General features: G+C 39.5%; 1 protein-coding gene across 5 annotated transcripts in view; it reads left to right on the top strand.

The window, feature by feature from the left end:
- The window catches only part of galnt13 (polypeptide N-acetylgalactosaminyltransferase 13), a 53,093-nt gene extending 36,460 nt beyond the window's left edge, over positions 1–16,633 (top strand). For 3 of the 5 annotated variants that reach the window (XM_088352712.1, XM_088352713.1, XM_088352711.1), the window contains one exon: positions 15,235–15,376. Coding sequence is in view for 2 of the 5 variants with exons in the window: in XM_088352716.1 (XP_088208842.1) it covers positions 15,235–15,375 (141 nt within the window). In the remaining 3 variants the exon portion in view is untranslated. Of the gene's footprint in view, positions 1–15,234 lie in introns of all 5 variants that reach the window. The other 2 variants (XM_088352716.1, XM_088352714.1) reach the window with 1 other exon arrangement.
- The last annotated feature ends 7,682 nt before the right edge of the window (positions 16,634–24,315 follow it).

Here is a 24,315-nt window from a genome sequence, read left to right as displayed (position 1 = left end):
ATTTGGCCACAATCCATTATCCTTGGTCGAGTATTGCTGAGAACGGCCTCATGCGTGGTAGCTCTTTTTCCTGTTCTTTCTGCTTTGAACAGCACCTTTGCAGCCCCAAACCATTATTATTATTAACCATTATTGGCTACATCTCAGAGTAGGGGGAAGCAGAGCACCTTTTTTGTTTAGGCTCCCGAAGTGTGCCATTGTGGCCTGCCTCAAACGATTTGCACGGTGTTGGCCATGATCTATCATCCTTGGTCGATTATTGCTAAGAGCGGGGGCTAAGAGAGTAAATTTGTGTCATCCAGGGCCTTTTTCCATTTATTTTTCCGCCTAAAATGAACAGCACCCATGAGGTCGCAATCCATTATCCCTGGATAACTATTGCTGGAGGTTTTTGCGGATTTTCGCATATTGCAGGGGGTTCTGGTCCCGGATAACTCCAATATACCAGGGATTACTGAGGTGTAACAAGTTTTTTTAACCCCCTTTTTGTCAAACTTTTGGGCAGGCAAATTTTTACTTGCACGATTTCGGTCCTAAATAGCTTGATTTTCAATTAGCTGCATCAAGCAGTGACAGATGTCCTGTTGCGTGTGCCACGCAATCCGCAAGACCTTTTGTTGGTCTTCACGCTAAATTAGATCTCGTTTGACATTTGTTTTCGCCATCATACATATTTCACGTCGAAAATTTGCCCGCGTTTATTTTTAGCCTGTTATTGTTTGAGGTTGACAGAAAGGGAGGGGGCGGAGGTTTGGTTTGGCCTTCATTGTTTACAAGTTCTTTTGAAGCGATCCTCGGTTTTGAAGCGCCCCTTTTGTGGACGCGGCCCCTTCAGGCCCTCTCCGGCAGCTGTGCACACGTTAGCAAACCCACGGATCCCAATTATTGCCGGCCTCATGCCACGCTCATTTCCATGCCACGTTTGTTTTGTTTTTGTCGTCCAGGTGTCCGTTCGGCTCTGTTTACTCCCTGCTGTGTTACCAGGAGTTCCATTTTTTTCTTTTCAAGGTGGGGAAAGCGCAATTTCACTGGCTGTTTTTCTGTGTAAATTGGGTAAAGATCTCCCATGGCTGCTCGTGTGTGTCGTCAAGTGACCCGCTGTTTGATGGCCTGAATTGCTTTTTTGGGTTCCTCGTAGCCGGCAACAAAAGAGGCAGGGCCGGTAGCACAGCATTATAGACCTTTTTCTAACCTACAGTACGACATCACCAGATCAGAACAGCATGTGTGTGTATTGTTGACCCAAAGCAGCCGGATTAGCATTACGACTTGGAAGAGAGTGAGAAATTTGGTATGTTGAGTTGCGTTTTAGGAGTCGCAATTTACAAAACCAACATACCCAGGTGTTGCTTGTACGGGTGCACAGATCGTTATTTTAAGGAACTCATTTTTTTGCTTTTCCAAGAGTAAATAGACCCTCAAAAGCACTGTAGGAGCGAGTGGCTGAAATCCATTGAAATAACTGACTGGATCGAACACATTGCATGTCTGTATTTGCGGTGTCCATTTCATATATCAAGTTATCGTGGCATTCTGATTTACATTCACTTGAATACTGAATGCCTCAGTATGTTTAAGTATAATAAGTGTCTAGGAATTGCTACCAATGCCCACTAGAGACTGTAAGTTTAGCAAGGCAGCATGTCTTGTTTTTTCATCATGAGCTTGATGTCTTTAGAGGAACACGAGCACCCTAGCAAGTCAGGTGCCTTATTATTTTAAGTGTTAATTAGTTGAAAAGGTAAAGTTTTGGTAGTTTTGTGGAGAATGCCTAGTTGTTTTGGGGCAGGTGGATGCTATAACGGTACAACAAAGAGCAAGCAGCCAAAAAGAGTCTCACTGGCAAAAAAAAAAATAACATCAAGGGCTAAGGGTAGGTAACTGGGACTGATCAACAAAAGGCAACCACAGCCTAGACGGAAAAGGCAAGGTTGGAGAACCCAAAAAATATGCAGTGAGCAGCCAGGCTAAGCGGGAACAAACAGCAAAAAGCGGTATCTCTCACAGCGATAAATGCAAAGCCATATTATTTGGTTCAAACAAACCAAAGATTACGGCAAAACTGTCGCTAATGCCAGGCTAGCCATTCAGACAACCCACTGTGTGCACCTAGGGAGCGTCAACCAGAGGCAAACAAAACAGGAAACCCCTTTGCAGCCCCACACTAATGGGGAGCTTGCTGGACAAGACCAATTGTGACACAAGCGGCAAAACACACCAAAAAAAAGTCACAACTGCCTACCTAAAAGGAGGCGAAAAGAGGGTATAAGTTAAGATACAATTACTCAATCATAAATAAGCGGTATGCAATTGCTGTTCACTACATCTACTGTCTGTTTTGGAGCTGCCTCATATGTTTTGCTAATGGGATTCACTCTTTAGAAGGTGGTATGTTCCTTGGATCATGTCACAGCTCTAGAGCAACCAAGCCATATCAGTCAACTTTGAGGTTAAATGTATCAAGTCTCCCAGCACGTGGAATATTTTGCAACATTTTTGGATAGTTCTTGGGAGGAGCACTACACGTTTTGTGCCAAATTGGAAAAACGAAAAATTGGTTTGGGAATATCTTTAACTCATTCGATGCCAGATGTTTCTCTCAAATGGATAGAGCCAGTGCTAGACATTTTTTGCCATTTTGTCACATTTATAAAAGCCTACAGATTATTTAGGTCTGTAGCCAAACAGGCAAAGTATATATAAACGAAAGCTTCAACTCTCATCTTATGTTTGTATGTTTCTAGCTTTCACCATCGTTTAGTAATCAACAGTTGAACATTGCTCAGTTTCTTGAAAATACTGTCCAAGAAAGTTGATAAAAATGGCTCTTTGTGAAGGATGCATTTCAAGCAGAATTTTCACCTTAGTGCCTTTTCTTTCACCTTTGTGACACCAAATATCTAAAACAAAGCATGACATAAACACAATGGCACTTTGCTCGCAAAATAACCTTTTACTGCAAGAACTTTGAACTTATGCATGAACCGTGCACGAACTTTGCAAGAACTTTTCAGCGCCCAATGTTTCCACTGATGTAATCACACGATTTTGGTCACCATGGTGATCAAAATTCTGCGGACGTGCACGAAACGTCGTCTCTCTCTCCAACCCTAAACATGACAAAGGGACTTGTTTTTAGAAAGTTATTTTGGAGCATCTTTCTGTGCTTATCCATATATTTGCTTTTCTCACCACACTGCTTCACTAGTTGCCATATGGGCTGCCTACACACCCTCAATCGCTGAATACAGAAAACCAGGAAGTGGGGGTTCCTCAATGTGTGGATAAAGATCTGATCAAAGATATTCCTGCCATCTGATGGTGATTTCTCATACTGAAATAATTTCCAGAGGCTTGATACTTACTGGTGTTTTTTGTTTGTTTGTTTTATATATTAAAACAACCAAATAACTTATTTTTATATTTTGACACTCAGGGACAATGTTTCTGAAAACATATTTATGCCTTATGGCCGAGAAACATGGCAACAATTTTGAGCATTTACAAGCACTTGACCCAAAATTCAAGCATTTTTCAAACCTGGAAAACACAACTAACCCTAACAGTCAAGTACTTCAATGATTTCAAGCAACTGCACGAACCCTGTATTTGGACACACGAGGACAAAAGCAAGTGTCCATTTTCGACACGAGCAGGTTATGTTCCTCGGCTGGGGCTTGTGGTCAAAACCTGTCCTCATTTAATTAGCCGATCTCAGCTGCGCACACATAGAAACGCTCGCTCAAAAGACGTCGCTCGCTTTGGCCGGAAGGTTTTTTTTTCCCTCTCCCCTCAAGAGGGGACATGAAATAATTATGAGCAAAAGGACAGGACCTCCATCTTTTCCCCCCTTTCAAACCTAGAAAGATTGTTCTCCCTCCGCTGCAATATTCCTTTGCCATCTCCATCTCCAAGATGTGAGCCTGCTCTCATTATTGCCGAAAAGTCTCCATAATGGCCTTTAAAAACGGATTTCCGGAGGCAGTTTTACCATCATAACATCCAGACTTTTCTAGCCAGGGTATGCAGCAAATTGCACAGAAGGGAAAACTTAGTTTAATGAATAAAATAATCGGGTTTCAAAGTAAAATCGTATTGTTCCACGACCAGATCATTCTGCTCTTAACATTTTTCTTACCCTGGAATAATATGAAGAAATAAAACATAAATCACAAAACAAGTGACAAAAATTTTCACCCCAAGTGCGCTGAGCAGATAATTTTGCAAAATGATAATGAGGTGGATTATGAGCAACATTATCAAGCTTTTTTCTTTATACTTTCCCTGGTTGAGAAACTGACTTTGTTGGCCTGGAGAGGGATGGGCGCCCCCAGGTTGTACTTGCCCATGACACACCACAGTAAATGGTGCCCCTACAACCCTAGTGGTTATGAAAATAAACTACCGTATTTTCCGCACTATAAGGTGCACCTAAAAGCCTTTAATTTTTTCAAAAGCTGACCATGCGCCTTATAATACAATGCGCCTTATATATGGATCAATATTGAGTTGCAAGGTCTTGCAACTAATGCAAGCAGCCGCCGACTCTATTTTCCCCCGTAGGCGAAGTAGCCCGTGGTGTATGCTGGGATATATATACAGGCTCGTATTGGCTAAAGCGGGGCAGAACAAAGCTTGTAATTGGACGAAAAAGATGAATGTGAATCACATGTTAGGTTGCTCCACAGCCCGGAAAAAACATTTCTTACTAGTCTGTATTTGTAAACAAGAATTATGGGGCTAAACCGACAGCCAGCAACAAGCAACATCCATCGATGCAGAGGTTTCTTGTCGTTTTTTTTCTTTTCGTTGGCATTATTGCGTGTTTTGGAGTGTGTAAATATTTTACACGGTTGGATTTACGACACTCACGGATGCAAGAGGACCATGGTTGTGTATTATTATTGAACGTGATGGCTGCAAGACGACTTTGGTGAGCTACCACGGCTTTATATTTTCCCAATAGCTTGTTTCAAACTGTGATGAGTCTATTCTTAAATTAAATTAAATTCAAAGTGTTTGTCATATGCACAGTAAAGAACCACGTTTCCCTGCACAATAAAATTCTTGCTTTGCTGTCCACACAGTTGTTAGCCAAAAAGAGTATAGAAACTAAGAAATGGTTGGCATTTCTTTGCATTCCCAAGAGTTTAACCTTCCTAATGATGTGTGGGATGGCGCATTTGAGTGATTGGTGACACTGTTCAGACACCGTGTCGGTACGTGTCAAACACATACTGTATTTGCTTCTTTGTGAGCTGTCTGAATGTTATGGGGTTAATAAATTTCACTGAACTATCTGACTGTTTTGTTTCCACTGTAGCGCCTAATAGTCCGGTGCGCCTTAAGTATGGAAAATATAGGACTAAAAACAATTTTTAGAGGGTGCGCCTTATAACCCGGTGCGCCTTATAGTGCAGAAAATGCCAGGAGAAAGCAGTTTAGGAGTGCAGGAGTCATTCATTTTGTTTACATTTTGTGGCACTCTAGCAAAAACATGTAATAAAATACTTTAAAAAAACAAAGAAAAAGACAACAGTATTAGGATATATTTACAATATTTACAAGGTAGAGCTTGTAGACTGACCTCAATTGTAAGTGTGTTAGGGAAAAAAGTATATATTATAAATTTAGCGTTTTCCAAATTGTTCGGATTAGTTATCTGACTCCATTAACCAAACATAAACTTTATTCTCCTAACAAATGCATGCTCGTTTTCTTAATTTAGGGAAACATATTGACAAGAGACAGGCTTTTCCACACGGGGCAGATTTATTTTCTTGAATTATTTCTTAAGTGAATTCCATTGACTTTTGCCGAATTATTGTCGAATTAGTCTAATTAGTCTTGTCGAGCCTCCCATTTCCCGTTCTCCGATCCTGTCTGTCTGTCTTCCGTTGTTTTGACATTTCGGGGCATCGGCCACTCCCCCTGGGCGTGCTGACTCCACCCCTGGGCGTGCCAACTTCACGACCTCCTCGCCGGAAGACGCCGCCACGTCTGAAGGTCTTAAAACAAGAAAGCTTATCAGAAACCTCGTCTCCTTTTCCAGCATCACCCCTTGTCCTCGTTCTCGTTTTTATGTAAACATAATTCTTGTCCAGGCCACACTGACCCCAAGCCCTGAATCCCTGTGAAAAATCCCCACTGCATTCAGCAAAATTTAATTTGTATTATATTAAATCCCTTATAGTCAATTAAATAAAATAAAAAATCCTTCAAGTGCAACATAAAATATTGCAATGATAACTATTGCAATGATATTAGCAGTGACATTAAAAAAAATACAAAAATAAACAGGAACAAGAAATGTTGCAAGTAGAGACATCTATATTGAAAATATTGTATTTTTCCCATTTGTGACCACATTTTTCTGATTTTGATAACATTTTACACAAAAATCTTGTTCCTTAGGCAAATAATATGGTTCATTTAAAATACTGTTTTTCTGTCACTACCATTCATTAAAATTCACTTTAGTTATTGCTATTTATATTTGCAAAGTTATAGTTACTACAGTAAGCGAAATACAATAATGGGCAAAATCATAATATTTAAAACATGCATTTTGCCACACGACAAAAACATTTGATCCACTAGTAGATAATTCTTATTTTGAAAACTGTTTTTATTTCCTACAATTGATTATAAATGCATTAATTATTCCTTTTTTTAATATTTTGAGGTTATAGTTCTTAGGATGAAAATCAGTACTAAAATAAGCTAAATCATATATATCAAAATACATGTAAATGTTTCTTCCAGTTGTAGTATATTTTTCCACATTTCAATTGATATTTATTTCCTGCTATTCACTAAAAACACATTTTATATTCATATATTGAGAGTTGCAGTTACTACAAGGAAAAAAAACGACTAAAATAAGCAAAATCATATTTTAAAAATATTTTTTTCGACAATGCATACAAAAATTGTGCCCATTAGAAGTATTTATTTACAAAAAGCACAGTAAACACTATTTAAAACGAGAACTATCATGAACTATCATTTTGTAAGATGTAAAATACATATTTCCAAGTACAATAAAACAAGAAAAATACTTCAAATGGACATTTTTTTCTCTCTCTCTATTATCTCTTTGAGCTCAATTTTCTTGTTTCTCTAGCAGATATTTTTTTTTCAAATTTTAAACATCTTATTTTTCATATTTTAGAGAAGAAAAATAAAATAGCAAAATGATTGTGGAATATTTTTTTATCAGTATAAAGTCCTTTAGATTTTTTTAAATTTAAAGAAAGATGATAAATACTAAAATCAATTCAATTATAGCAAGGTACAGGGTAACCATGTGAGGAAAGTTACCTGAGGCAGGCTCTTTCACAATAAGAGGGATTGCAACAGACGGCCTAATATAGTGGAACTTTGTTTGACCCATTCAAAATGCTCTATTAACCAATCCTCCAACTGACCTGATATTTTGGTAAAAACTGTCAAAAATATCTACTTTTTGTCCGTTTGTCCTTTAGCCAACTTATCAACAGTATTGAAAATTACTCATACTTTGGAGCTGTTTCCCATGTCTATGTACAACAGAGAAACTCAGTCCTGGAGGGCGGAGTATTGCTTGCCTACGAAAAAAAAAACAATCATTAATAAAATGGGCAGCATGCCAGGCTTATATAGCACCGGTGGATACCCTGACTTTTACATCAAATCATCTATTCCACCCACACAAAAGGTCAGAACAATTTTGCATCTGTTTTTTTAATGAATATTATTAGCTCGCTGGCCTTGTTGATGTCAGAGTTGCAGAGTTGCACTTTCGATCATATTAATCTCAGCAGGGATCTAAAATCTTCCGATTCCCTTTTTTTTATAGTTTTTGGAATGGGGGAGTCGGGTTATATCACAAAACCGTGTGTGATGTTGTACAACATCTGCTCCCTTTTGTTCTTGTGTTTGAACAAAGGTGCTGTGTAAAAAGCTTTGTAGACCAACTTCAGCAGCAGAGAAGGTTAGGCTCTTGTGTTTTATGACCCAAACGCAAACAGAGCTCAAGTGTCTCTGTGTGCACATCGGATTGAGTCGTCACCCAGGACAATCCCGTTTTAATGAAGTCAAAGCACAGTTTTTGCCTTACTGGAGAACTGAAAAGTTTGATCTTGTTCATGTGATTTTCCGGTTTTAATTTTATTGGCTAATATGTTTAACACAAATAATAAAAAAAATTCGATCTCGCCATTTTATGGTTTGACTTAAGGTGCTTTGTGGATTATATACATGGTTGGGTAGGGTTGGTTTAACTTGATTACTTTCAATTACTTTTGGATGACTCCAATACCAAATATGCTAATAAAAGCCAAAAGAAACCAAATATGTATAAATTTACTAAATTTTGTGCAGGCTTGGGGAGTAACGGAATACATGGAACGGCAAAAATGATGTTGGCAAGCTGTTAGGATTTATTTTCATTTTGTTTCTGTCGCATTTTATGTTAGTTTTGCCGGAGATCAAAGCCAGGAGAGAAAGCTTACCACGTGTTGTGAGTCAGAATTGTATTCTTATTTAGTTTCTTTTGTCTTTTATTAGCATATTTGGTATTGGAGTAATCCAAAAGTAATTAAAAGTAATCGAGTTAAAGTAACCCTACCCAACCCTGATTATACATTATATTATATATTCACAGGTTCTAGATATACCAATGTTCTTAACAGAATTATGGCATAACTTTACAAGTTTTTCCTGTTCATTACTTGTCAGAAGCTTTACACTTTATATGGATGGATACAGCTATGGCCTTTTTACCCTGGTGGGAGAAAATAAAACAGGGTTCCCGCGGATCTCTCTTAAAAGGCATTTAATATATTATTCTAAAAATAAAGCTTTAGTTGGCATTAAAAAGTTTGGAATACAATTTTCAAAAGTCTTAAAAATGCAAACACATTAAATCCAAATCCAAAAGTAATTGAAGTTTTATATTTAAACTAAAAAGGATTTAGTAAATCAATTGTGAATGAAGCACGACAGTAATGTTCTGTACTCTGAAAAAGGTGCACCCAATACAAAATCTAACTTAAAGCCGTGTCCGGATATTTTTCGACATCCCGACATTTTTTTTTTGTATCTACCAGTTGAATGATCGTAAGTAGGGGAGCGTCTTTATTCAGGATTTATGTAATTGGATGTCAGAATGATATTTATGCCCAGCACCAAACGGTTTATCTATTTCTCTTGATACCTTCTCTTAGACAAAGTGTCTTGTGGCATAAGGGGGGTACATTTGATTACAAATGAACACTCTAGGGCAGGGGTCGGGAACCTTTTTGACTCAAAGAGCCATTAAAGCAAAATATATTAATTTTATTTTGGGAAAGAGCCACACCATTATTATCACACAAATTTACTAAATTGCTAAACTCGCGGCCCAGACAAATGCTTAGTCTTCAGCACATTTATTTTTGATGATTTGCTAAAAATTATGAAAAGAGAATAATGCCAGAGCCCGTGTCCCAAAATCAACAAACATACCACTTTAAACTTGTGTTTTTCTTGCAATTACTCAAGATCGGTTAAACTCATTTTGACCTTTTTTTTTCATACATATTGGTTTCAAAATCAGATGTAAGCAGTTATTTTGTAAAAACGTCACAACATTCTGCAAACAGGGAGCCTGATGTGCTTATCTATGGCGCAGACGGCGTAGGGCGAGAGGTGGGAGGGAGTGCTTGCACTTTTTGCATAGCTCCACCCATCCCTCCCACTCACCCAATCAAAAATCTTTAAGTTCTCTTCCGGTGTTTTGGCGTATTTACAGTGTGTTCTGTGGATTCATCATAAGGTATCTGAACACTGAAGACAGATAATATACAGTAGTGAGGTTTTATATAACGGATTCTTTAGCGATGTACAGCCAGAAGTTTTTTTTTTTCGTGTGACACCTTGACTGTAAATTGTCGTGAAAAACGTGCCCTATATATTCTGCCAAGCACTTCTTTAATGTTAGTCTTTGTCTGGCTTTGTGAGTATTTGAACAGTACTAGTTGCGCACGTTTTGGACGAGATGGAGAAAATTTGCATGCAATCAAATTTGTCTCCGAGCCGCAGGTACTCATAGAAAGAGCCATATATGGCTCGCGAGCCATAGGTTCCCGACCCCTGCTCTAGGGGTTCAGAACTCTAATATACAGCTGGAGAGTCTGGTCACTTCCTGTAGCTTAAAGGAATGTCTGTCCTTGAGCCCTGGTAGGCCCTTGTGTGCAGTTTAGGGTGGATGAAAATGGTGAGGGGACATTTATTCGTGGTGGAGTTCACTACATCGGTGTCATTTTTACCGGTTAACAACTCTCAGCAAGTCCCAAAAGGTAGACAATACGCCGGCTTCCTCTTACTGCTTTTACGCCGCGGCCAAGGTTGAAATTATCCACACAGGCCTAGATCGCCCTCTAGGGGTTTAGTGTGGAAAATAACACGTGAAATGATATACAGAACTGGTAATATTTTTTTTTTTTTAAAAGTCAATGATATTATAGTGTGTTAATAATTTGCATTTAAGTCTCACCGTAGTATAAGTGGCCCCCCGTGGCCAATCTATGAAAAAAAAAACTGTTTTATGACTTAAGGTACTCTGCAAATTTTCACTTTTTGTAGGTGGTTCTGGTCCCCACTAACCACGAAACCCAAGGATCTCTGTACTGGACCGGACCATTTGTTAGCTCAATGGTGTCCTAGCTTCGCTGTGGAAATACAATAATAAGAATGATGCAGAAAATATTTGCATGAGTTATATTTCATGTCCGAGCCAGATGTACTCATGAAGAGAGTCATATATGTCTCGCGAGCCATAGGTTTCCGACCCCTGTGCATAATACAGGAAGTTATGGAATGAATTAACAGCAAAAATCAGGGGAATACTGGGTTTTTTTCTACCTTCCCCCGTGAAAAACTGTTTTCCGAAGCAAAGGCACAGCTTGCGATTCTGTCAAGACGAGGGTCTCCAGTAGGGACTGAAATTGTGAATTACTTCTAAGAGAATTCACTTAAATGCTCAGCTAGTTGTCCGGCCCTTGCGCTCAAGAGGACGTAAGGAACATTCTCATGCTGCGCTTAACTCATCACATCAAGTCTCTTTTTCTCGTCTGGACGTTTTAAAAGCACTTATTCCCTCTTTTGGTTCCCCTCTGGCACATGTGAGAGGACGAAGCAGAGAAATCAAATGCTGACTAAGGACAATAAGGGGAGGAAGAGCATGTATATTTGCACGCATCATCTTGTAAAAACTTTTGAGGTTAAGGGACGACAAGTCAGAATTGCTTGTAAAATGTTTTTTTATTTTTGTAGTGAACAAACCCAGCTTGTTTTTTTAGCAATATTTCTTTGCACCTCCACTAATATCAATATTATAGTCCGCCTAGTATTGCATTTGTGGGATTTGTGGAATCTGTCCTGTTGTTGTCATTCATTCTGTTCGCAAAGCAAAATCTATTTACCCTGGTCATATCCCTCAAGAGGGGTGACCGACAGCAAGACAAACGCATACAAAAACAAAGAAAATAAAAAAGGGAAAAGGTATCAAAAACACACACACACACATTTTTGGACCACGGCCAACCCAAATGCCCAAACAAGTTAAGCACCTGGGCACCCAAGTTGGTCATGCTTTCGTCCCTCCAGATGAAATGGGACACAGGAAAGCGGCCATGTCACTCGGGTCAGGGTGACACAACACACACTTCTGTTCAACAGCTTTTATTGGTTTACCCTTGCCGCATCATACAGGTGCCCTTCCCATCCCTTAGAACACGTCTAAATATCCCACTATCCTTTTAAAACACCTCTCCACTCCTTCCTATCACAAGCAAGAGCTCTTGCTTCCACTATATTTTTTCCACTCCACCAGTTTTTCCTTTGCTTTCTCACTCACAAGCATAGCCACTGAGTGGGTTGATTTGGTACCACTGGTACATCACTGTAGGGGGTTCGAGACTCGAGATGAATCCTACTCCTACTTTCCTGGGGTTTCGATACGATCGCCGACTGACCTTCAATGAGCATGTCATGAAGCAACGATCCAATCTCCTGCGACAACTGACCGTCACGTCTTGGGGATGGCGGCCCTTGGAGATGCGGATGATCTACATTGCCAGGTCAGATCGCTCGCTGAATATGCAGCTCCTGCCTGGGCGCCCTGGGCCTCCAACACCAATATCCAGAAACTGGAGAGGGCACAATCGGACGCGGCTCGAGCAATTACGGGCCAACTTCGATCTACTCCCATCAACGCTGTCCTCCATGAAGCCCAGCTCCCACCGCTCTCCTCCCGACTTCAGCTTGCCGGCCTTAGGAAAGCTGATGAATGGTTCCATCTCCCTCCCAACGATCACAGGAGAGTACTCCTCCAAAAGCACGGTCCTAAACGCCTCAAGAGAGAGGACTGGCGTAATTCCACAACCCCCATTTTATCCTCTCTCAACCTCACGTCAGTGGACTCGGAGTCTGTACATGACCCTAATATTCCGTGACCTCTGGCGCCCCCACCACCCATCCATTTCACCCCCGTCCCAAAATCCGCATCCCCTGCCCAACAACTTGCCACTGCAGAGGAAACACTTGCGGATCTGGGCCCAACCGACTTGTATATTTTCACCGATGTTTCCACCCTCAACGGTACGGAGAATGGAGGAGCCGGAGTGTTGATCTTTAAAGGCAACACACTAATCCACTCCTGGCATGCGCCTTTAGCAGTTCTTTTCAGGCCGAAAAGTCTGCCATGATCGCTGCAATCGCCTGGCTAGACCACAATAACGACTGGTCCTCAGCCTCCATCATCACGGATTGCAAGTCCCTCCTCCAAGCTCTCTCCAACCCTAATATAACAGACCCCTCCCTCCTGTCCCTTAACTCCTCAATTGCGGCCTTCTCCCCATCCAAGAGCATCCGGCTTATTTGGGTCCCGGGTCACTGCAACCTCCCGGGTAACGACCTTGCAGACGGGCAGGCTAAATTAGGCTTGGTCCTCCCTCAACCTACCGCCCCGCTAGACCCACAAAACTCGGCTCGCTATTATTCGCAGGAGCTGCAAACTCCCCCCATCTACCCACCCACGTCTCATTTCTCTTAACTCTTCCCACCACAACCCGGAGGAAGAATCCCAGCTCTCAAAGAAAGACCTTGTCGATCTTATACGATTCCGGTCCAGTCATCACCCCTCCCTCCGAAGATGGCAACATTTGATGGGGAAATGCGAAGACGATCGGTGCCGTCTCTGCGGTGAGGACGAAGAATCGGCCGAGCATCTCTGGCTGCGGTGCCCTGCACTCCAGTCTGCCCGATACCACCGCCAGCTGGGATTCTCCTTCGGAGAACTACGGAGCCTCCCACAAGCGAGTCTAGCGCTACTGAGGATTATCCTTAGGCGCCTTGAGTGACTCAACAACAACAACAACAACAACAGCACAGCCACTCCTTCTCTAGCATGTCCACCCGTAACTCCAGACTCTCTACCATACATACCTCCAAGCTGTAATTCACCCTTTCCTTTCATCTCTGTTTCACTTAAGGCTAACACACCAACCTTCCTTTTAGTCATCATCCTTCCGATCTCCTCTTTTTTCCACTCAGTCGCTTTACTTCCACATCCTCTCACATTTAGTGACCCTATCACTAGGGTTTGCGAAACCTTTCGGTCCCCCCCCTTTCTTTGCCTTGCTGTCTTTTAGGGAGTAGAGATAGCGAGGAGAGGATCCCCAGGCCCCTCGCTCCCTCCACTTTAGTCGCCTCTTATGATACGCAGCGGACCACGCCCTCACCACAGGACAGACAGCAAAATAATAAATAAAAAATAAATATACCTGCAAAATCTTTCCTACAGATTTTTTTTTAATTTGACTACATTTCTGTTTAGTTTATAAAATAAAATAAGAAAAATATTCCTTATAATAATCAAAATTGCATTATATGGTAGATAGCAGGTATTTTATAAACCATACATTTTGAAGATTAATTTTCTTATATTCTGAGGTATTGCTTCTGAGTTTAGAAAAAAAACCTGTTTTTAGTTTGAGATACAATTTATTTTGAATTCAGTACAAGAAAATAACTACACAGGATATAGTTTTTGTTTACTCTTATTTACAAATTTAATATAATTTGTTTTGAACATTTAAAAAGCAATATATACCCAAGTATAATTGTGTGAAGTTTATATAATGTAGTATTTAAAAGTATACTTAAGGCAGTATTTCTCAGCTTTTTTTAAATTCAAATTAACTTTAATTTTGAGGCAATTAAAAATATTGATTTCAATTTGAATACATTTAAACATTAATACATTTCAAAAGTTATTAATGTATACATTTTTTTAACATTTATATTTAAAAGAGTGACATAAAATGTATTTTACATTTAATATTAATAGTATACGAAAAAATCATCTTACAAATTATATTTCCCAATGTAATATTTATTTTTTGCAAAGTAAGACAATGCAGACAATTTAGCCTTGGTTAAAACAAAGATATAGAGTGATATATACATTTTTATTTACTCATTGATTTTAGTAAAATAAGTAAAAAAAACATCCTAATTAGTTATTTGCCAGTTTAATATTTTCATTTATTTAGTTTTTTTGTAAAGCACGATCAAATGTCTTTGAACAACATAGGTTCCCAATATTTTCACTTGTCGTACATGCTGAGCATGAAAATTAATCAAAATGATAATGCAACAGATTATTTAGTAAGGCTGGCTCCATTTTTAAAAAAATTTTTTTTTTTTCAAATCAATTATCAAAAATCTTAATTTCACTCTATACAACACTTCTGAAGTAGCCCTATTGTAATGAGTTTTTTTAATGGAAATTGTCAAATTTAGTGCTGAAAAACTCAATATTACTTTGTTATTACTTATATTTGTAAATAACTACACGTATTTGTGTATTGAGTATTTCAAAACCAATTGGATGAAAATGTCCCTTTATAAATAGACAATGAAATATAACTTGTGCGGGTAAATGCAATTAAGGAATAGTTGTTTGGATTATGTTAGCTTTTTTCCTCATGTATTGCCGAGATATCAGATTTAAGACTCTCTCTCGGCACATACAAAAAATAAATACATCAGTCAACCATTTTTTCAACCCAACGTGAACCGTAACTAACATGTTTGCCAACCTGCGCTTTTGAGGTTTTTTAGGGTCTGCTGCCGTGCACCCAACGTTTTTTGCTTCTCTTCCTAGCTTAAGTTAAAAAAACATGTCTGTTCCCTTGTTCCCTCCAGAGTCTGACTTTGCTGCACGTGAACAGCAACCAGTGTCTGGACATGCCTTCGGAGGAGGACAAGATGGTGCCCACCTTGAGGGACTGCAATGGAAGCCGCTCCCAGCAATGGCTGCTAAGAAACATGACCCTCAGTCTCTGACTCGGCCGCTTAATTGCCTCCATAAACGTTTATAGAGAATCTCGCCTGGTCTTATTTCAGGCTCTTCAGGCACTATCATGCTATTAGATTAAATCGGCTGCAAGGTGTACAAATGCTCCGAGTGGTACCACTGTTGGACAAAAGGAGCGAGTTTGGAAACGTTTAAGACAGACATTCCACTGATGTCTCAAGTCAAGTCATTTTTATTTGTATAGCCCTTAATCACAAAGCGTCTCAAAGGGCTGCACAGGTTATTGCACAGACTATTATATCAGACTATTATTACACCATCCCCTGATCTGGAACCAACACGAGGGCAAGGAAAAACTCAGAAACCTCATCATGAGGAAAATGAAGAAACCTTATGAAGGGACCGCACATGTGGTAATCCCCCTTTCAGGATGACCAGGCTGCAATGGATGTTGCAATTAAATAGTACAGATATATTGTCGTCAAAAATATAGGTTATTCATATGCTATAGAGTATAAGTGTGTTTTAAGCTTAGATTTAAACATTTCCACTGAGGTTGCAGATCGGATCTCAGGGGGAAGAGCATTCCACAGCACCGGTGCCCGGATGGAGAACGCTTGTTGGAGAACGATCACCAGTAGACCAGATATCCTTAAAGAATCCTTTAAGCAACACAATCCTTGTTGGTGAAAAAACAAAGCATCTGTATTTCATATCAGCGTTTTGCAGTAAACTGGTATCCTATATTGCAGTGATTCTCAATCGGTCTTACTTGAGGACCCACAACACCACCCTAATTACAAGCCTTGTGTCATGAAGCAGAACAGGATCAGGACCCAAACGCGTGACGTTCTCACATAAGCTTTTTATTTTACGGAAAATGGGGAGTCATGCACGTTAGGCAGCGGTCTGGCGTGGAAAGACAGCAAGCCAGAGACCGACGAGATTGATTCCAATTGCCCGAGTTGATATCACACAGATGGGGTAGATACTGGATAGGACGGGACAGACAGGATAGATAATCAATCAGGATATCGAAAATAAACTGGACAAACTAGAGGGGAACGAAAACTGGAGAAAATAATAAACAGGACAAAAATAGACGGAAACTAAACTGAAAACCGATATTAAACAGGACAAAATAAACGGAACGGTACCGGACAGGAAACACAGGCAGGAAATCAGACAGAGTCAAAAGCCACGTCTTGCGGGGTAGAGGTCTGTTGATGGGCTGACAAAGAAAGCATGAGAGCGCTGAGCTTAAAATAGACCGATGCCAATCTGATAACGAGCCAATTGGGCGCCATGGCAACCGTGACACCACGACCGAAATCAATAAGAAAATATCCACTTTTCAAACATATTGATTGAAAGGATGACATTCTTGTCAGCCATCTTACTGCCACGGGTACACTAAATCCTGTTATTTTTTTCTTCCTTTTCTACTTTCTCCCCTTCTTTTTTCTCCCCCCATTTCTCTTTTTCTTTTCTAATTTTTAGTTTTTCCTTTTCCTCCCTTCTCCTTAACTATTTTCTTTTTTGTTCCTTTTTTCGTTTCCTATTCCTTTTCCTTTTTGTCTTTTTCTGTGAAAAGGTCAAAAAAGAGTGGAAAAATTGTCACTTTTGAGTCTCTGTAGTTTGTATTCTTCCTTGCGGTTTTTAACACTAGTTTTCGGTTGCACTGTGCCACACAGCAACATCTAGTGGTCAAATAATACACGCATACATTTTTAATTATATTCAAAATGCTTCGCTTCAGTAGCTTTGTCTTCAATATAATAAAATCCATATCGCTATATTCTCTGCTTATGGGCTTGCTCGACATCTAAACCAATTGTACTGGTATTTTTCTGTGGTGTCAAATGAGTGGCAACGTGAATCTGCGCAGCATTATCACAATCTCCTGTTAAATAGTGTTTGAGCCATAGTTATTATCCATCCATCCATCCATTATCTGCACCGCTCATTCTCAGTAGGGTCGCGGGAGCGCTGGAGCCCATCCCAGCTATCTTCAGGCAGTGGGCAGGGGACACCCTGAACTGGTTGCCAGACAGTCGCAGGGCACACGGAGACAGACGACCATTAACTCGCTCATCTAGGGAGAATTTGGTCCGGCCAATTAACCTGACATGCATGTTTTTGGATTTTGGGTGGAAACCGGAGTGCCCGGACGAAACCCACGCAAGCACGGGGAGAACATGCAAACTCCACACAGGAAGGTTTGATCTCATGACCTCAGAACTGTGCTGCACACGCGCTAACCACTGCGCCGCCGTGCTGCCCCATAGTTATTATTTTTCATCAAATTTTTGGGCCAAGGGGAAAAAAACCTGCAACCCACTAAAAACATGCCCGTGACCCACCAGTTGAGAATCACTGCTCTATTGAAAGGGCAATATTTGACACAAAAATATCCACTCATGTAAAATATCAAATCAATTTCATATCATTTTCGGTGCAAGAATACACATATATTTATTTAAAAGTTTGAATGTTCAGGTTTGGAGACCGACGCTTTACTCTGGGTGCACCATACTACCTGTATGAACCAAATATTCATGCCAATATGTCAAATGAGATTTTTTTGAATGACATATTAGTCAAAGCTACAAACCTTTCTTGAAGATGGCGTAACTGTTACCAATGACTATTTTTTGGTGAGTTATTAATTGGTAAGAACCAGTGGACTTCATTTTACTTGCAGGGCCCCGAAATCACTAGCTGGTGCTCTCTTTTACTGTATGAAGGCGATTGTACTGCAAAATAAAAAAATGTAAAAATCAGTTGAAATCCCTCCCTCCTGTGATTTAAGTGTTATTTATCCGTGTTACATGTCGAAGTGTCCTTGAATAAGACACTGAACCCCCAATGCCCCCAATAAGCAGGTTAGCGCCTTACATGGTTGCACGGCCGCTATTGGGAAATGTGAAGCACATTGTAAAGCGCTTTGGGAAGTCTTCATTGACTTGAAAAAGCGCTATATAAATGCAGATCATTTCATTTCATCATAGTTGACTATATTTTTGGTCCTGTATACATTTCCATCCCCAATATTGGGCCAAAATTGATTATTTTTAATCAGACAATTTTATGAAACTAAGCGAAAAAGAACTGGGACGCCAACTTTGCCACAATCCAAAAACGAGCCAGGAACCTTGGACAGTGGAGAAAGATGTCCAGAGTTGCATCCTCATTTGTGCCTGGACGACCCAGGCGGTTATAGGATCCGTGAATAAAATAAGATAGAAAAATTGAAAAACGTTACTAAATTTGCAGGTTCTCTCTTTTCTTCTTTGACGATATGTTTTTATCGTGTTAAATTTTTTGAAATGGGCCAAACTAGCCGTTTCATATAAGACATTTTATTTAATTTTTTTTTTCATAAAGTGTTTTGTTGATTACAAAAAATACTCTGAAGAATTTTTCTATCTCATCCTAAATATATTTATATTTTTGAAATTCCTCCCCTCAAAATAAGAATCATCAAAACAAGCTAAACGATTTTGTAGTTTATATCAGATAATTATGTCCAATTGATTTAAAAAAATAAAACATTTTTATATATATGCGTGGTTAGCGGAAAAATACTGTTCCACTGAAAAGCAAAAGACATTGCCCCATAAAATATTATTTTCCTCTAAAAATAAGGAAATAAACAAAATTATCTCATATTGTAAATCAGATCATTTATGACCTCATTAAAATAATGACAGAAAAATCTTCCAATTGGCTGACTATTTGCCTTTCCTATCTTAATTCTTATTTTGCAGTATTTTTTTTTTACAGATAATCATGCCTACTCAAATGTAATCTGATTTTACTGTGAATTTTAAAACTGAATTTTGTATATTTTCTTTATGATAATTGGACATAGAACACACATTTCTCCATAAAACATCGTTTTCAAAAGCATGTAATGAGGCATAGTCACCAGCAGATGGCAAAAGGATCTTTCTAGGATCCGTGGATGACTAACATTTTCGGTAGTCAAAGAAGATGCTTAAAAGGATGCAGGGAAATAATGCCTAGCATTGAATGAATTAAAAAAATGGAAAGCATGGGTGCAAAAAAAAAGAAAAAAGCAGAATGAAAAGAATAACCTTGCTAGCAAACCAGGAACTGCTTGAGAGGCCACCGCTATGCTAACTTCCCCCCAGGTCAAACGAGACAAAACGGGTGACTGACAGTGAAAAGAAAACTCAGACAAGACTTTGGGCGAAACAATACCCAGGGTAAACATTTCCCATGGCAACGTGTTGATTGACGTTTAAAGGCAGAGGTTGCTAGGAGATACACTGCGAACCATTTTGGAACATATCGCCGAGAAGCGTCTCACGAGCTCCCACAAGCACAACAGTAATTAAAAGTCGGCAGTCAATTTGTTGTCCTTATGCGACATTTTTCAGCAGCTGTCTTACTGCCTGCCGCTCAAGTTTTCGTTATTATGAGGGTCAGCATGAATACATTTGATTAAACGTCAACAAGTTCCCGAATTCAGGAAAGCGCTTTTCAAATTCCCCCGACCTTCTATATGTACAGTGCCGTGAAAAAGTATCGGCCTCCTTCCTTTTTTGCATAATTATCTCTTACAAAGCTTCCAGATCATCAAACCACTTTAAGTCTGACACAGACAACCCAAGGAAATACAAAATACAGTTTTGAAAATGTTGATTCCATTTATTAAGGCACAAAATACATCTAGGCCTATCTGGCCCCATCAGAAAAAGTGAACCACTGTCAGAGCCATTATTCACAAATGAAGAAAACTAGGAAACCTTAGCAGTGGTCGACCAACTAAGATTACTCAGACAGTGCGATGATGGCTGATGCGAGAGGTTACGAGAGAACGCCAGAAAGCATTCAAGGAACTGCAGGCCTCGCTAGACTGAAGTCAGTGTTCCTGGCACCCATAGGAGGGTTCCCAAGCATAAACCACACACAACACAGAGTCATCTCACATTTCACACAAAGCATTTTGATTAACCTCAAGACTTTTGGAGAAGCATTCTGTGGACTGATGAGTCAAAAATTGAACTTTTTGGTGGCAGTGTGATGATCTGGGGCTGCTTTACTTCCTGAGAACAACTTGCTGTGCTTGAAGGAATAATGAATTCTGGTGTTTACCAGAAGATCCTGAAGGAGAATGTCCAGCCATCAGGTTGTGCCCTCAAACTCAAGCAGTCTTGGATCATGCAACATTACAACAATCCAAAACACACCAGCAAGTCCACCTCTAAATTAAGGTTCTGGAGTGGCAAAGTCAAAGTCTGAATTTAAATCCAACTGCAATGCTGTGGTGTGACCTTAAATGGACAGTTCATGCTCAAAATCTCTCCATTATGGCAGATTTGAAACAATTTTGCAAAGAAGAGTTGGCCAAAATTCCCCCACCGCGTTGTGAAAGACTCATTACCAACTATCATAAATATTTGATTTCTGTTATCGCTGCCGAAGGTGGCCCAACTTGCTATCAGGGTTCAGGGGGCAATTACTTTTCCACACAGGGCCAGACAGATTTGGATTTTTGTTTTTTTCCTTTAATAGAAAAAAATGTTCAACATTTCAAAACTGCATTACGTATTTCCTTGGGTTATTCTTCTGTGATATTAAAATTGGTCTGAAACCTTTGTGAGTGATACATATGCAAAAAACACAAGAATCCGGGAGGGGGCAGATACCTTTTCACGGCACTGTATGTTTGTTTGAAAGAACAAAAAATTGAAAAAAATGCTTCAACGTTAAGAAGATCATAATCCACTCAGATGTCGGGTTCTTTTTCATGCAGGCAATGATCTGATTAATGCCAGTAGTCCGATTTGGTATTGCCACATAAACATGTCAAAAGATCTAACCAAGGGTTTATTCTAACTAATGGTTTTCCAATTGCAATGTTGACAAGTTCTTTGGTTTGGTTTGACTTTGTCATGAGTTTGTTCTTCAACATGCAAGAGTTTTGGTCAAACAAGGAACAACTTAGTCTCTTTCTTTGTTTTTATTGAAGTACATGGTAGTAATGAAGGGGGTTTCAGGTTCGCAGTCATAGGCAGGGATTTATCAGGGGGTTAGCAGGGAGTTAGCAGCTATCAGGTTGATAAGAGTACAAATTGCTTCAGGTTATATAAAAAACAAATAGAGATTGAACTAAACTTGAGGCAATTAACTCAAATAATCATTAGACATAAGGATCGTTAATCTACTAATATGTACATAGAAGTAATCTGAATCATAAAATATTTAAACATAGGCCTAACTAATATCTGGCCTCAACTTTAGAATCCCAAATAATCTAAACCAGGGGTGTCAAACTCATTTTACCTCGGGGGCCACACGATAGAACAAACATTCTGGGCCGGACTAGTAGATTAAAGAGAAAGAAAAAGAGAGCTAAAGAAATAAGAGAAAGAGGGGGGGAAAGAAGAGAGGGCAGGACAAAGAAAGAAAAAGAAAGAGAGGGAGAGAGCGTGAGAAACAAAAGATAAAAATTCGTGAGAGAGGGGGAAAAGAAAGGGAGAGGAAGAAATAAATCCAAAGAAAAAAAAAAAGACAGAAGGAGAGAAAAGAGACAAGAAAGCGCAAAGGGTATGAAAAGAGAAAGAGAAAAGGAAAAAAGGAAGTTAGAGCAAAAGAGATCAAAAGACACAAAGAGAAAAAGACAAAGAGCAACAAAGGAAGAGAAAAAGAGACGCAGACAGTGAAAGAGACAGAGTGGAAGAAAAGAGAGACAGAGAGTGAGAGAGAGAAGGAGAGAGAGAGGGAGAGAAATAAATAAATACAAGTACAGTGTCTTTGTGAGAGGCACCTGGCTTTGGCAATATCAAGCTGACATATTTCAACTTGCAGCTTGTTTTTCTCTTGCACTTCTCTGAGTGTTGTCTCGCGGGCCGAATTCAATCCGTTAGCGGGCCTGATCTGGCTCGCGGGCTGCCTATTTGACAGCTGTGATCCAAACCATCAGTCAAACAGTATTAATTTTTCAAACTAAACATGTCAGTAAAACTAAAAACCAAAAAAAAGTGAAATATTTATAATATTTTACTCAAGTTACAGATTGCAAACCAAACCTGGACACACGTCTTTCGCTTTAGAGATTAAAAGTTAACTTTTTCTTCATTTATCTACAAGGCAAATATCTCGTTGTGTTTGACCGTCAATCCGAAGATTCTTCAAGCTTTGTCTGACAAACCTTTGCTCGTATTGTCTCTAGAGCACAGTTGGAGAATATATATGGCTGTCTATCAGGAAGTTCATGTCACCTGACAGGAAGCTGGGAACTGTTAATCACTGTTGTACTGACCCCTGCAGGTCCAGATGAAGACATAAGTGTTGCAAATGAAGATTTGGGTGATTTTCCTTGTTCAGTCAGTTGACGTGACAGTTGGGTTAGTGCACTGTTGTTTAAGCAGTGTAAGACCTTGTCTCGTGTGCCACAGGGAATAGCCCAATTTCGTCTTTGCAAAAAATCATGCCATTGTTCAGTATATTTGCTTTCTTCCAGTTATCAACTGAGTAACTTAAACATTCATATCATTACGTAGCACATTGCATTTTCTTCCCCTTTGATACACTAATTATTGTCCTGGAGAGGAATGGGCATCAACAGGCTGTACTTACCCAAGACACACCGCATGGAATGGTGCCCCTACAACCTTAGTGGTTAAAGGATCCACCAACCAACACTAATATGCTCATGAGGTAGAACAGGGATATATTTTTGATAACTTATTTTATTTAAGATGTTTATGGTTCAAAAACACTGGGTTATTCCTTTTATTTTCCGATTACTTTTGAATGTATACACAATCCGGAAAGTTTCCCTCATTCGGGATGATTTTATACCGCAAAGTACTGTGGGACTTGTAGTACAAAGATAAATCCATGCAAACTCCGGCTTACCCACTTAAAAAGCCTTATGTGTATTGGTTGATTTCTTTGGGACATTGCCTTTTTATTTTTTTGCCCCCACAGCAAAAATTCCATAGTTGTCACTATCTATATAAAGTGGATGCCGCAGTTGTATACATCAATGTATAGTGTAAGTTTATGCTTTTGTTAAGCTTCATTATGAGCACATCTTGTAAACACATAAGCGGGAGCAATGTAGCTCAGTTTTGAAGGATTGAGGAAACAAGCAAGGTACTTTGTTGATTTTGGTGAGTGGCAGGAATTAGATAATCCTTTATGTAATGTCAGAACTGAAATGCATAAACGTCGTCTAATTGGGTAATAATGTTACTCGTCCTAATCGGATTGTTCATAATTTGTTTGTCCCTAGGCATGTCGTGCAGACTGGACTGGGAATATTAGATTCCTGGAGCAATCGGATTACTGCCTACATGTAAACGTACTCATTGATTACTGTTATTTAATTCTTGTAAATGCATGTGTGTATTCAAATGTGGTTTCAGTATGCTGATCCTAATATAACTTTTGTCTTTTTCTACAGTCCTAACTTTTTGGACGAAAAAAAAAGCTTTCATCTCGAAACGAAAACTCTTGTAATAGTAGATTTTTCTAAATGGAAGAAACCTGTGTTTCTTGGTGGAAGTTCTCTTTGATTAGTGGCCCTGAACCAGACCTTTATTTCTTCCTTTTAACCGTTTCCAAGGTAACAAGCATATCTGGCCTGGCTACATCATTTGATTTGAAAAATTGTCCCAACTGATGTAACAAAATATCCTTGGCATACTGGACTTCATGGAAGCTCTGTTGCACCCCCTGCCAATTCTTTCACCATCTTGATGAGCTCTTGACTTGGCTGGGACCTCTTCTAAAACTGGATTTCTGTCAATGTTAACGTGCTTGTAGATCAAACGTTTCTGTCTTCCAGCCCCAAAGTCTGTAGTTCTTGGCAAAGGTTAAGGTTCAACAGACTTTTCCCTGGCACGAAATAGAATATGAATTGCATTGGGTGCCATGTGGGCTGAGATGAAGTTGAGGGTTGGCTTGTTTTGAGCCACTAACTCAGATGC

Source organism: Urocampus carinirostris, chromosome 14 (genome assembly GCF_059441175.1).
Source record: "Urocampus carinirostris isolate Australia breed hairy pipefish chromosome 14, RoL_Ucar_1.0, whole genome shotgun sequence".
Lineage (NCBI taxonomy): Eukaryota > Metazoa > Chordata > Actinopteri > Syngnathiformes > Syngnathidae > Urocampus > Urocampus carinirostris.
Note: the sequence above shows the minus strand (reverse complement) of the source record. Positions and strands in the feature narration are given on the sequence as shown.